At 39.7% G+C, this 14,957-nt stretch overlaps 1 protein-coding gene and 1 pseudogene across 2 annotated transcripts in view; both read right to left on the bottom strand.

Annotated features, from left to right (window-relative positions):
- LOC126394146 (gastrula zinc finger protein XlCGF57.1-like) overlaps positions 1-491 on the bottom strand; it is an 11,667-nt pseudogene extending 11,176 nt beyond the window's left edge.
- Positions 492-1,318: 827 nt separating this feature from the next.
- Positions 1,319-14,957, bottom strand: part of ikbkb (inhibitor of nuclear factor kappa B kinase subunit beta) — a 34,573-nt gene continuing 20,934 nt past the window's right edge. For both annotated transcript variants that reach the window (XM_050050796.1, XM_050050795.1), the window contains 17 exons: positions 14,414-14,502; positions 11,858-11,947; positions 11,641-11,765; positions 10,943-11,050; positions 10,516-10,645; positions 9,718-9,912; positions 9,497-9,611; positions 8,577-8,700; positions 8,337-8,488; positions 7,674-7,735; positions 7,475-7,575; positions 7,335-7,384; positions 7,137-7,236; positions 5,313-5,460; positions 5,000-5,097; positions 3,507-3,600; positions 1,319-2,775 (listed from right to left, as the gene is read on the bottom strand). In XM_050050796.1, the coding sequence (XP_049906753.1) occupies positions 2,716-2,775; positions 3,507-3,600; positions 5,000-5,097; positions 5,313-5,460; positions 7,137-7,236; positions 7,335-7,384; positions 7,475-7,575; positions 7,674-7,735; positions 8,337-8,488; positions 8,577-8,700; positions 9,497-9,611; positions 9,718-9,912; positions 10,516-10,645; positions 10,943-11,050; positions 11,641-11,765; positions 11,858-11,947; positions 14,414-14,502 (1,841 nt within the window). In that variant the 3' untranslated portion in view covers positions 1,319-2,715. The remainder of the gene's footprint in view (positions 2,776-3,506; positions 3,601-4,999; positions 5,098-5,312; positions 5,461-7,136; positions 7,237-7,334; positions 7,385-7,474; positions 7,576-7,673; positions 7,736-8,336; positions 8,489-8,576; positions 8,701-9,496; positions 9,612-9,717; positions 9,913-10,515; positions 10,646-10,942; positions 11,051-11,640; positions 11,766-11,857; positions 11,948-14,413; positions 14,503-14,957) is intronic.

Below are 14,957 nucleotides of genomic sequence, written 5' to 3' on the forward strand. Positions count from 1 at the left end.
TATAAATAGAAGTCCTCCGTTTGTTGTCATTAAAATTAGTAGGTTTTACATACCTATCCTGTGTAACTTTATTTCAGGTTTCCAAACGACGTCCAACAGTCTGCGCTGACGGTTGATCTCTTCCTCGTACTCGACGATAGTTTTTGTAAAAACTCCGAATATTTCTTCAGCAGCAGCAGTTAGTCTCTCTTTGACAAACTCTCTCAAATACTCTACTGAAGACATTGTTGTTTAATTAGTAATTAACTAATTAATTTCACCTTCCAGCTTGTTTTGACTACTTCCGCTGGATGTCACACTGTGAAGATCCGGTATCGGAAGTGAGTATCTGCTCCGTTAGTTCCGCTGTGGTTCCGCCTTTCGGTTGTACACCTACAGTGACAATGAGACAAGGGAAATAAAAGAAACAATATTTTTCCTATCCAGTCCTACCGAAAGCCGAAGAAGTGCCATTTAAAATTTTGAATGACATCTATCCAATCACTTCTTATATGAATGATTTTATTTTTCCTCCAGCGTGAGCCTGCACAGGAATTTTGGCTTGTGTTTCAGAGTTGGCTTCAATCTAAAGATTGATTGATACACACTTTAAATGTGATGTCGATTAAAGCTGGAGTAATTACTCAAGAGAAAAAATTGGAGTATCTTAATAACAATTTGATTCTGCTGGGCAAACACTTTATTCATAGATGTAAATATCTATAAATTAATGGAAGAGTGAACTCAAGATATTTGCAAAATGTCTTTTGTACATGACGATCAGAAACACCTGGAAACTATTTTGTTATTGGACCTGTTTCTATTAAGAACTCTGTCTTTGAAGAGTATGTTTTGATTTGTATATTTGATTTATGTATATTGTAAACCACTGAATCGACACAGTTGATCATCAGCTTAAGTCTTGAAACATGCCTTTAAGTTTGTACTTGAATGGTGTTCAATTACAAAAATCAAACAAACAAAAAAAATTGTTGGTTGTACATCATTCTCTCGTTCGCTCCTTTAACTGTCTTTGTCTGTAGACTGAGGCAGCCTATGGATACATTTCATTTCACGTTTAATTTAAGCTTAATTCCTATAAGAAGAGGCATGTTTGGCTTCACCTGTAGTTTTCCGAGAAACTCCTCTTTTTTTTTTTCAATGAATAATTATTATAATCATCATTTTAAACTGTCAACATACATATTATCAAAAGAAAACAACAGAATGACATACATACAGATAAAGCATCATGGACAAAAACAAATAAAATAGCAGCACCCAACAGAAAAAAGACAGATCTAACGTTAAATATTTAAGTAGAAATAAAGACTCGAGTTTATGACAGTAGGTTTACTTAAAAAGTTTAAAGATATTGCATACATTCATTGTTGTGATTACAATTAAGCCAACATGCAACTATGACTAGGACAAAACTGAATCAAAAGTATCAGTTTATTTTTAACTATTGTTTCCATTGGTAAATAACAAATTTAGAAATGGCTCCTACAATCATCTTGTTGACATGCATAGGTGCCGGAGCAAACAGGAATGATGCTCTGCCATGTTTTTTCTCCAAGTGAGGAAATAGAATATTGCAGTTCAGATAATCTGGATGAAATTCACATAGGCCTACAATTATTATTATTATTATTGTTATTTTTTTTTTTTGTGTATGAAGATCCAACCATCACTATTGTCATCCAAGAATGACAACAGATCCAAACCAGGAATCCACAAACCACTGGGTGACATCACAGTAGGTACATCCATTATTTTTTACAGACTATGGCACGCATTATTATTTATTGCCTCGAATTACAATTTCAGTATCTAATTTAATTATTATTCTTAACATCTATAGAAAAATAAATACTGTTGTTGAAGGTATAGTAAAAATCAACACCTTAATACCAAAAATACGGTATACTGCTCAGTAAACCGCTAATGACATCCTCCAATTATTGTCACCATGCCCCCCCGCCTAGTCAGGTTAAACTACTTTCAAAATAGACTGAAAAAGTAGTTACAAAAAACAGGTTTGTGCAGGGCAGTTTTACTGCAGTCATGTGTGGGCAGCTCTACAATATCACTGAAAACATTTTTTTTTTTTCTTAAAAACACATGTAATTAAAATATACAGTTTCAAAACATAGCAGAAATATTTGTGTCTGTCAACTTTGGTAAAACATTATTTACATTAATGAATTCTCCCAGTTTTATATTTGAGGATAAAATAAGCTATTTATATCTGTCGGCTGTTTTAGGAGAGATTCAGTTTGACACTTTGTCCAGTGTACAAGCCTCTTCACATAGTAACACTGCAGGAATGCATGAAGGTTTGATCTGACTGATATTTGTATGTTACAATTATCAGATTTGATCCATGATGCAAATGGCATGGATAATCTGTGCATTAAGAAGTGCAATTTTACCCCAAAACATATTTAATGTTTTGTTAAAATTACAAGTGGATAAAAACAGGATTGTACTCTAAAAAATTACTCTGATGTCAATCCTTATCAGAGATAAATCTGCACTTGTTTTACAACGTCAGATAAGAGTCATGAGTAGGTTTACCTACTCCTTAATTTCATTGAGCAAGTATGTGCCAGCAGCTATTACTCCATTCACATTGGTTATCAGACCAGTAACTACCACATCCTTGTGTAGTTTCACATCCCATCCACACAGGGGCAGTATAGTACCACATGTGAGCAAAGAATGAAATCCAGTTTAGGAGAGGTCACTGGAGTAACTCTGGCCTCCATGCAGCCACGTCCACTCCCTCAACACCTAGGACAAAAACAAAGGGTATGGCGTTATATTTGTGCCACAATCCTGAGTGAGTGGTTTGAGATTTCGAGCACAGAACAATATGCTTTGCACGCACATAAACTGCATTTTGAAGAGAAATTATATGCACGCAAATCTTTTTTTTTCTTCTTTTTTTTGAGCAAACAAATATTTATTCTGTGCTCAATAAATTTATTTGCATGTTTACCATTATCTATATTAGCGTGCAGCAATAACTCCCCTATTCCTATCTGAATAAGATGACATTTCCGAATGACGTGCGAGCTAGGAACGCCACAGAAGGAACAGCCGATGTCTTATGGAAATATGTAAAACAATTTACAACTAACACGGTAACAGTGCTAAGAAAAATAATAATTATGCTGATAATGATAATGTTTTTTTAACGCAGCTGTAGTCAAATATTCCTCTTACGTCAGTTAAATGCCATAGGCTGTTTGAGTGGCTCTAGATGTGGAAGCGTTGTGATTGGACACCAAACAGTCAATCAGAACTGTTCTCCGATCCAATTGGTTGGTTTTATGGCACAAATATAACGCTGTCCAAATCTCAAACCACTCGCACAAATATAATGCCATTAAAGGGTGGTGTTTTTTAATAGTCATCTCATATAAAACAAATAATATGATCATAAACTACACCAGGCAGCTGCTTGTAATCACAACAAGATGAGTGTGAGAGCTGAAGAAGAGTGTGAGCATGTTGTGTACCTCCATACTGCTCTCTGATTCCTGGATGGTGTCATGCAGCAGACTCTGGAGTCGACTCTCAAACGTCCTGCTCTCTTCCACAAGAGACTCATCACTGCAGACACACCCAAAGTGATTCATGCTGAAGTTACTCATAATTTTGATGATAGCTTATCTGTGTGTATGTACAAGAAATGTGTTTGTGCCTTTCTGAAAGGTTCTGGTGATGATGGAAAGCGGTGTGGAGTGTGGGAAAGCAAAATGACAGTGGGGAGTTTATATAAGATCATCAGTATACTGTTGGCCACAAAGAAAACTTACACAACTTTCAAACAGCAAAAAAAAAAAAAGAATTAAAAAAAAAAAATTCTTAAAGTTATGTCTTTGTGAACAGCTTTGCCGATACTACCAGCGAGAGCACATGAACACACATGAATGCGGTGCCCATGTCTCACGGTCTCGCGCAAGCGCACACACGTGAGCATGGTGCACAGAGAGGCAGTTAGAGCTACAGGCTACAATGAGGCTAAAAACAGAGTTCAAATTATGTATTATGTATATTCTTAATTTGAGGACTTGTTTGAGCAACTGATAGTGCGAAACTGAAGTTGTGGACAAATCACAAANAGCTACAGGCTACAATGAGGCTAAAAACAGAGTTCAAATTATGTTTTTCCAAACAACTTTTTATGTTGGGGCTTCAGGACACTTGGATCACTATGGACGAGCAGTATGGAGATATATTGTGGTTTCAATTATGTGTTTTTGGACGTTTGAATCTCCATTAGGTGGAGTTGTGTTGCTACCCACTCTCCCCTTGGATCTTTGCAAGTGATGTCAGGACTCTAAAACTTCACCTGAGCCTCCATTGGCATATGGGTGAGTAGATAATGGCTGAATTTTCATTTTTGGGTGCACTATCCCTTTAAGTCCAGCAGTGAAGTTGTTGCACTTGTTATAGCTCCTCTGATATCAGTGCAGACTGACAGGGTAGGAGCACAGATTGTTTACATTAGCCCAAAGAGCACCCCTAGTGCCCTGGTAATTAAGAAGTGTATTTTCTTAATTTGAGGACTTGTTTGAGCAACTGATAGTGCGAAACTGAAGTTGTGGACAAATCACAAATGTCCTCAAAACAAAATGATGTCCTTAGTCCACACAGAAGAAGATGGCCTATTAATAATGTCCGGCAACACTCGTCGTCGTGCCTGTTTACATGAAGGCCAGCATCAACAGCTACCAATGATGTATCAGGATCTTTAAATGTTGTCCCATTTTATAGGGGAAGATTTCAAACACCACCCCTTGTAACTCTGCTTTGAGAGGCAAATCGAAAACAAGGGGTAGGGGTAAAAATAAGAAATCAATTTGGCCTTTATCCCTGAATGGATAACTTCCTTTAAACCTCAGTGTGAGGTAGTGTGGTGGTGGTGGTGGTGGTGGTGGTGTGTGTGTGTGTGTGTGTGTGTGTGTGTGTGTGTGTGTGTGTGTGTGTGTCCTGTAAGTACACTCACAACTGCTGTAAGCTGTGTCTGGGGGTCAGCAGAGGCGGCACTGAAGATGGGGTTCGTAATCCGTCAGGACTCCCACTCACCGGGCTGCGAACCTTACTCTGCACAAGACAAGATGATGCTTGATGAGTGTTGGAGCAGATATAAACACACTGAAATGGTGCTTGAGAATTAAGTGAAACATTTATTATTATTATTATTATTTGTGGCTACTCATTTCATGATGTAAAATTACATGCAATTAACAGGCATCGCTAAAAGAAGGGAAGAACTGGGGTTGTGTGTGTGTGTCTGTGAACAGTTCATGTATCCTCACACAGGCGACTTTGAGCAGGGTCCACAGATCCCTCTGTCGTTTCTCCTGCAGACTCATCAGGACTTGTTCGCTCTCAGCCATCTTCTGGACCACACCCTCCACCTTCGGCAGCAGCTCCATCACACGCTGACGGCACACTGCTGTCTTACTGCACAACAAACACACACACACACACACACACACACACACACAAACAAACAGTGGGCATCTATGTTTTGGATGTATTTGTAAAGCATCAAGGCCCTGGACCATTTATTAATGAGTTTACACGTTAGAAGCCGCAGACTGGTGGCTTAATTTAAAAGGAAATTTTTCATTAATAAGAGGTTGTGACTTTTTACACTCCTTTACTGGCCTGTCCCAAATTAAGTGTTGCAAATTTGTCACCTTAAACTTAGCCATCACATTACACTTATATTACAGAAGTATTTCTGGCAACACCTTGCTTCATTTTTATACAGATACACAAATTCTCAAATATGAGTTACACAGTGCAAAGACAGAGCTGCTCGGGACTCACTGACCTAATCCAAGCATCCCCTCATGAAGTTAATTTCTGTCTACTGATAAGTTCTTGAATGAAGGAGCTTGAAATTGTATAAACAGGAAAGGGACAGCACTTTGCAACATATACCTTGAGGATGCATACAGTTGGGAGTTTGCAACGTTTTATATATATTTATATTTTTTACTTTTTCTCCCTGTTTATAAACAAAATAGCAATGTTGTCGGATCAGGTCTGATGACAGCATATTTGGAAATCATTATTATGCTATCATAGGACAAACTACTACACACAGGTTAGGCTATGAATCACCAGTGTCACAACACAACACAATAAACTGTGGGTTATTCCCTTAGGCAAAGTCTGCAGAAGTCTCTAAGTTTCTAAGTGAGTCCTCATGCACTTGACAGTTTGACAGTGGGACAGCCCTAAACCCTGACGGATGCTGTGGGAACCTGCCGTGAGTCCTTGAGAAAAATCCCGTAAGTCCAGCTTTTCTGATGATGTGAATGCACCTTAAAGGAACAATGTGTAAAATTTAGGGGGAATTAATGGCATCTAGCGGTGAGGATTGCAGATTGTGACCAGCTGAAATTTCTCCCGGTTCTTTGCCAGCTGGCTCACACTGGCACATTTACAGAAATGCTGATTAATGTGCACTGTCCTTATAAATAAATAAATGACCCAGTGTTTTAAACTGGTAAAAACACTGAAAAAAAGCAGTTTCATGTTAAAAAGAAATCTGTGTTTCTCCTGATGCACTTGTCACGCAACGACTGCTAACTGTGGTGCCTGACACAAAAACATGACAGGCCATATCCAGAGCCAGTGTTTGATTTGTCCGTTCTGGGCTACTGTAGAAGCATGGTGGTGCAACATGGTGGACGAGGACCCGCTCCCTATGTAGATATAAACAGCTCATTCTAAGGTAACAAAAAACACAATGACTTTTATTTTCAGGTGATTATACACTAAAGAAAACATACCTATTTTATTATATTCCATTTCTGCAAATATATCCCCTTAAATCCTACACACAGGGCCTTTAACACAGACTTCCAATTCAGCAGTAATTAAACCTCACAGGAAAGTTTTTAAAGTGTCCCATGTGTAGTTTTTAATTGTTTGTACAATGCATTTGGGACTGGGTCTTTCAGTTCCCCAACCCACCCCAAACACAATAACATACTGTATTGGTTATTTCTCAAAAGGTGTGCTTTGTTTTGGAAGAATGTGAAACGAATCCTGTTATTATGTGATTATGTGATCTGGGAATTATTTTGAGTTCACTAAAAGTACAGTGTTTTGTGTTTGAGTACCTGAGATGTGTGTAGAAGTCTCTGAGCTTCTTCTCGTAGAACTGCACAGCCTGTAACACCAGGCGCACCACCTCCTGACTGTCCCCTGAGCACCTCTGGTCTGAGCGGGGGAAGGAAAAGGAAAGCCCGGTTTATTTTCACATGGAGACACTTTAATGATTGTTATGTAAGAAGTGAAGAGATGCGTGCCATCCAAACCTCTGGGTTTCTCTCTGAGTTTACGGAACAGCTCCATTGCCTTTCCTTCACTGGGGAACAAAGAGGGGAAGAGAGCAGGGTTCAAGATCCCAGACCAGTTGTTTTTGCTGTTTTTACAGTTAAGTTTGGTTCAGACTTACAGTGTATCCAGGGCCTCCCCACTCCGCCATGGCTGTCTCTGCACATCCACTATGTCTGGCTGCAGCTGCATCATCTCCTCCTCCAGTTCACTCACCTTTGCCTAGACACCCCCATGTGGATTTTAGTCTTTTTAAAGCACATGTGAATACTCCTTACACACACACACACACACACACACACACACACACTCAACTCTACCTGACCACAGCTGACAGCAGTCTGCTCCATCTCTCTCCACACGCCAAGGAGTTTCTCTGACGCTAGAAAGTGTTAAGAGACTATCATTAGTCATTTAGAGGCAAACTGAATTGTTCTATACATATTAGTGCACCTTCCACCAAATTAAGCTATAAATAATTACCATTAATGGACAGAATAAACAAAGTTCAGAGAACTTTAATTCCATTTGCAGTATTATATTTGGCGGTATGGCTCTGTTCTGGGGCCACTCTGCCTCTCCTCAGGCCTACACAGAAAGTCTCTTCCACGTGCCTATGTGGAAAGCCTAAGGCAGCAGCAGCAAAGACCCCCCAGCATCAATGACAAACAGAAATGACATTGATAAGTCAGATACAGTAGCAGCAACATTAGGCAGGCCAAAGCAGGTTAAATAGGGCGTCCTGAATAAGATTCGCCAATTGCTTGCATGAAAAGGAATCATGTGACCTATCAGCTGACTCCCTTTCATCAATCAACTGACTCATCAGCTTAATGGGCTGTTTGAGATCAGCTGATGTAGCTAGGATGTGAGTTGAGCTTGACATCATGTCCTGCCTGAACTAACGCTATGCTCAATCTTTAGCAGCTGTAGTGTGAACTTCCTTCTATCTACCACAGTGTTGTTGTTTTTTAACATCGTACCAATCCCGGTGGCTGTCTGCTCCTGGTATTTGTACATGTCTACGTGAAGGCTGGTGGTAAAGAAGTCCAACTTGGCCATGAGCCTCTGGTGCATGGACACCATCTCAATCTTCTGTTTGGACAGTGAAGAGTTGTGTCTCAGCAGGCTCATGCTGAAAGAAAGGGGATTTTGTTTTTTAACACACTTGATGCATAGGTGTGTTCTGAGGGACTTTGTGTGTGTATTTGTGTAAGTCATACATGGCAGCTTTCTGCCCCTGCTGCAGACGTTGCCAGTCTTCCTTCAGGGAGCGGATTGTATGCCACGCCTGGCCACAAGTCCTCCTCAGAAGGCTGTAAGGCAGAAGGTGTTTAGGGTCGGTTTCTAGGACAAAGACAAAGAATGAATGAGAGAGAGAGAGAGAGAGAGAGAGAGAGAGAGAGAGAGAGAGAGAGAGAGAGAGAGTCACACAAAAGCAAAGGATGATTTTTACTATTTTATTCATTATAGTTTGTAGTCATAAAAAGAGCTTTTCCCCCCACAGGGTTTTCATTTCAGGCATAAAGTTTGTGGTTCATATGAGCCCAAAAATATTCTAGTCATACCTGTAAGTGATTTTAACCACAAATTCTGGAGGTGTATAATGTTTGTTTTCTGTTTATACTAAAAGTGTGTGTGGTTTTATTGTGGTATGGTGTGTGCTGATTATTGTTTTGAACAAAATGTGTCCATCTCTGTTTGCTACAGATTTTAGTGTCTTTATTTAACAGACTTTCACTGAAGCTCTGCTGTGGGAACCGTCAGAGAAGCATACATCCCACCTGAGCCACAAAATGAGCAACTGCTTGAGTCCTTCATTGACCAAAAATATCTTTAAATATTGTTTTAACACCACTAAGGCACCACTCTGCCTTAATGGTGTTTATCCACAGTCAGTGTAAGATGTCCCCCTCCACAGCAGTACAGTACATGCTCAGCTTCCATGGCGGTACCTCTGCCTGCTTCTCCAAACTGGGGGCATGCCCACTGTTGTCGACTGTATGTAACACACCTGCGGATATGTACCTCATACAACCCCACTTCAGAAGATTCAAACTAATCACTTTAACACAGAAAAGCATTGCAGGGTACTTCAGGTGAAGAAGATTTGAATACTGTTTTCTTATTGCTGTGTACTCACGGACGAAGCGGATGTTTTCTGGAAGGGTGCGAGGAGCAAACTGAGGTTCATAGGTGCAAGAGGAACGATCAAACAGGAAGACCAGAGGCAAGTCTGTCCGTCGCCCATCTATCTCCTAAAGACGTAGACAACAATAATACTTTGCCTCAGCCCATTATCACATTGTGTGGTTGATTATTCTGGTAAGGTATTGTGTGTACAGTGTTGATGTTTGACATTACTGTGTAATCTATGGCGCACTGCGTGGCCAGTCCGTGAGGCTCCAAGGCTAAACCCGCTTCCAGCAGCAGCTCCTGATTGGCTGCAGGGATGTTGGTGTCTTTTTCTATCCTCAGCTGCAGGTCAGCCACAGTCTCTTCGTCTGAGATGGAGTACGTCAGGATCTTAGCAGAAAGCATGTTCAGGACATGAACCAGCTGAGGGAAAAGAGAGGGACCAAGCATATTGCAGAAAGAACAAGTAAGTATGTTGGTCTAAATAAAAATAGGTGCATAACTCCAACTCACAACTCTGATCCTCAAAGTTGAAACAGTGGTGTAGCACTTCAGGCCTTAGAAAGTTTGAAATTTGGTCTTTAATTACAGTGTGAAGATTCAAAGATATATCCTCAACATCAGACCAATGATGTCTGAGTCAGTGGTTCCCAACTGGTCCAGCCACGGAGTCCAGATTTCTCCTTTTGCCATTAGTTCAGGGTCCACACAGTTTAATATATTCAACCTTATACCCACATTTGGCCATATCGTCAAGCTAGTTTGCTGTCTCTGTCAATTAGCTGTTGACTATCCACTCACTCTACAGCAGGAAACGGCATTTCAACACAACAGCTCTGTGCTGGAAATTCACTGTATTTCAAAATAAAGTGTGTTTTTTACAAACTTGACATGTTCACAAGTCACTTGCAGTCCATTCAAAATGGAACCTCGAAACTGTACTAAAAACTGTACAGTACTTGAGCACATGTATTTTGGGAAAATGAAAAAATGTGAAAGAATAAATGTATCAATGACTTAATTGACCTTGAGCTGCAGAATGACCTCCAGCTGGGAGAAGCAGTCCGAGGGCGTAGCGTCGGGGTCTTTGCCTCTCTCCTTAGGAGACCACTTTAACATCAGCTGCAGCCACCTCTCCATTTTCTCCAACAAGAGACTGTCAAACACCAGTCAACAACTTAGGTTAACAAAACATACTTTTACAGAAAGACTTTTTAGGGTAAATCTGTTGTGTGTCTCATTGTAAATTTTATTATTTACTTATTTTTACTATACACTGATTTATCTGGTCTCAGGCTTTGTGTAATGGTTTTATTGCTGTCTCTTAAGGAACTTTGTAATTGTGCTTGAAAAGTGAGATACAAATAAAGTTCACTACATTACTATGATTATAGCATGTTAGACATGAGATAATAAGAGTCTTAATGTATGTGTCTGAGACTGATAAAGTCACCTGTTGAGGTTGTTGGGCTGGGGCAGATGTTTAGAGAAGCGGACTTCCCCTGAGAGGTCCTCATAGACGACGATATCATCGTCCTGCTTCAGCCTCAGTTTGTTGTGCCTTAGAAGGATACAGATGGGTTATATGAGAGAAGGAGAGCCCTAAAAATCTGAGTTTGTAGTTGCAATCTTTGTCTTTTTGTGAGTGTAAAAATGTTTGTTTTTTTTTCCATTTTATCCTCATTTTGATCATGGTAAATTCCATGGCCAGCTACGTGCCAGAAATATAACTGTTAATAATGGGAGACTATTTTTCCTCGAAATAAGCAGACCCTCCTGGAGTTTCATATCTTTCAATCATAATTAGTGAGCCACAAGGGCCATTGATGTTTGCACAAGCCATATATCCTGTAATTCTTTGCTTTGGCAACTCCTGTTTATTTATATACTCCCTGGGAGTTACAGTCCAGTCACGTAACAATTATGTTTCTTTTCATTGCTTAACATTCAAAAACGTCATTGTTAAGCTTGTTTTTGGAAAAGCTAGACCAAAAAATATGGTTTAAGAAATGTCGGAAATGTTGACATGCATCATCCTCAAAAACAAAATGTGGAAATTATGACTTAATTTCCTTAATGATGACTTTTGTGGTATTTTGAACAAATTACTAACTTGGTGCAGATATAGGAAGTTTTGAAAGGTAGTACTACCAAGGGACGGGTTGCCAGGTTGGCAAGAAAGGGCGAAATCCTGTGATACACTCAAACACCAAAGTCCCGAAGCTCCAGTAGTCCACAGTGACCGTGTACTTCTGTCTCTCAATGAGCTCTGGAGCCTAGAGGAGAAAAACAAGTTCAGCTGTTACCGTCCAGAGTACAGTGAGAAGATCATGTGGGAAATATGTCCACCTGTGTTTTCATCACTTACCAAGTACTGAAGTGTTCCCACAAACGAGGTGCAAAGGCTGCTCTGGTCCAGCTCTTTAGCATAGCCGAGATCTATTATCTTATGGATCAACTAAGGTTAGAGGAGAGAGCAAAGACAGAAGTGTTAACTGCAAATTTTCATCCTACAATTAAAAATTGACAACTTAAAGGAACTGTGTGTAAAATCTAGGGAGATTTAAGCCTCTTATCTAACCACTATTTAAACCGTGGAGAGTTTTATCAGTAACCTGTAACTATAAAATGAAAGTATGTTTTTCTGCCTCTTGCAGCAGCTGGAGTCTGGGCCGACTGCCGGCAACTTTTAAGGTGGAACGTTAACTTGTAATGTTATTCAATGCATGAAGTGACGATGTGAATCAAATTACACCTTAAATTTCACTGTGACAACTTTGACCATTACTTTAGTTTTAAGACAGACACTTTTAGTAACTAGAAAAGCACTCGGAGAGTGCAGACCTCCGCCAAGCAGCTCGCCATTTTATTATTTTATCCACTTCGCTTCAACCGATCACCACCAAAATTTCATCGGTTCCTTGTCCCATTATCAACCTTTCCTGAAAATTTCATCAAAATCTGTTCAGAACTTTTTGAGTTATTTTGCAGACAAAAAATCAAACCAAAGGCACGCACATCTCACCGTGGGAGGGCAGGTGCTGAGTCGATAGTCGTAGATGAAAAATGGGTCTGACGAAAAGCACACAGCTCGAAACGTACATCACGGTGCAATAAATAATATTTTTTTTCTGCAAAGAGTCCTGCAGTGTTGTGAGTCATTCACCCTTTTTTTTATTTTGCAGACAAACAAACAGACAAATGCCGGCGAAAACATAACCTCCTTGGTGCAGGTAATGAGTGGATCTTCATGCGTTTATATATATTAATTTCAACTGGGTTATGTGAACTACATATATTCTAATCCTCACTTGAAGAAAAAAAAAAAAGTATCCATTCTGTGGACGATGAATGAGGTGCAGACTTCCATCCGTGCCACCGGTAATAAGGACATACAGTCAGTGCTGGATGGAGCAGTGAGTGACAACAACCCCGCCCACATTTAACTGTTTACTGTTTGCAGTCGAAACACTAGGGTCTAGGTACCATGTCTTTAGGGTTACTTTTGGTTCCAAAGGTAGTGGAAGTGGCGCCTTCATCTCTTCACGCCAGGATTACTACAACAGCCTCTTTTCTTTCTTGTATCAATAATCGACTCCAGACTGTGCAGAATTCAGCTGCAGGGCTTTTAACCAGAACCAAGAGAAACGATCACATCACTCCAGTTTAAGCATCTTTACACTGGCATTAAGAATAGATTTTAAGATTTTACTGATTACTTTTAAGGCTCTTCATGGTCTCCCTCTCAGCTATTTCTCTGTCCTCTTAGTGCCATACACACCAGGGTGTACTTTTAGGTCTTCGGGAAGAGGTCTTTTGTCTGTTCCAAAGGCTCGGCTGAAAGCTAAAGGGGACAGAGAGTTTGCTATCAGACCCCCGAGGCTCTGGAACAATCTGCCCGAGGAAATTAGGTTGGCTGAGTCAATAATCTCTTTTAGTCCCTTCATAAAACCAAACTTTATTGTGGAGCCTTTCCTGATTTTACTTGAGTTTTAAGTTCCTTTACACTGCCTTTTATTTCTTCAGTTTTTATACACTAAAGTGTTTTTATCAGTTATTTTATAAGTTGTTGTTTTCATGTCTTGTCTGTTTTAATTATTGACATGTAAACACTTTGTAACTCTGTTTTGAAAAGTTATTTATAAATAAAGATTATTATTATTATTATTATTATATAACTACTTGACATGAAATACTGTTCATGAGTTTTCTACCAGGAGCCAAATTATCCATGGAGGCTTCTTCCTCTCCAAAACAGACGGACCAGGTAATTAAAACTGGGGAGAAAAAAACTAAATAAAGCAGTTTCACATTAAAAATCAGTGTTTCAGAAAGTGTCTTGTAAATCCTGAGGGACGCAAGAACACATGAGCAGAAATCAACTTTTAATGCTTTTCTGTCTATTTTTGTACAGCCCCTCTTATTTTAAAAACCTCCCTCCAAACCAAAAACTAAGTCTGTATGATGGATTTACTGTTCCTCTCGTATGCCAGACAAAAACAAGTGTTCATGTAAAAACTATAAACTCGTGCAGATAAATTCTACAGTGTACAAAAACATGAATATATAGTCTCTTTAATATGTCTGGCCTCAATTATATAACATTCTTCATTTTCCTGTGTCCTGCTGCAGGCTGGAGGATATTGTGTAATTTGTTACCAAGAAGAAAATTAAGCGAGCAAGGTAAGAGCAAGTCAATCCCAAACATTCCTCATAACTGTGAGGATCTTTTCAAGGATTTTCACATTATAATATTCAGTGTTGTGCTCAACTGGTGTGTGGAAACATGTGGACGTGTGAGAGAGACGAGTCTCCTACACTTATTCCACATAACCCACAGAGACAAAAAGCCTTTATATGGTCTCTTTGTTGTGGTTTGGGTGTACTTGTCATAACAAGATGGTTCACAGGGTTTTTAACTCACTCTCTTCTCTCCCTGTTGCAGCACAATGTTTTCTGGTTTCAAATCTCTGTGGATGATCCTCTTCTTGTGGAGGTAGGTGAGAGCCGACGCTGGAGGGAAGAAGAAGAAGTAGAAGAAATAAGTCAGAAGAAAGGAAGAATGCGCTTTCAAGTATCCACTTCCTCATTTGTTGCCTTTCGGTTTCTTGTAACAGTGACACAAGGAAATGGACGCGGTGGTGTAAAGAGGGTCGCATGTGTGCATCACCACCAGCACCTGAGTGGAGTGTTTTCTTCATAACTGCATCAAGCTTTGGTCAGGTTCGGACATAAAAAACAGAGTACCTGTCGGGTTTGGGTCAGACTCAGGTGCTACTGTCTTGCTTTGGGTTCGAACAGATATATGTGGCATGAACCGCACTCCGCTACAGAGGTCTGGTAACCTCACTCCGTTTTGGTTTTTTTTGCACAATATCTTTATTAGGTTTTTTTCAAAGTAGTGCAAGACATACAAGAAAAATAAGGACAAAGGTTTAAAAAAAAAAAAAAGGCAAATAAAAAGAGTG

The sequence above is a fragment of the Epinephelus moara genome, chromosome 8 (assembly GCF_006386435.1).
Source record: "Epinephelus moara isolate mb chromosome 8, YSFRI_EMoa_1.0, whole genome shotgun sequence".
Lineage (NCBI taxonomy): Eukaryota > Metazoa > Chordata > Actinopteri > Perciformes > Serranidae > Epinephelus > Epinephelus moara.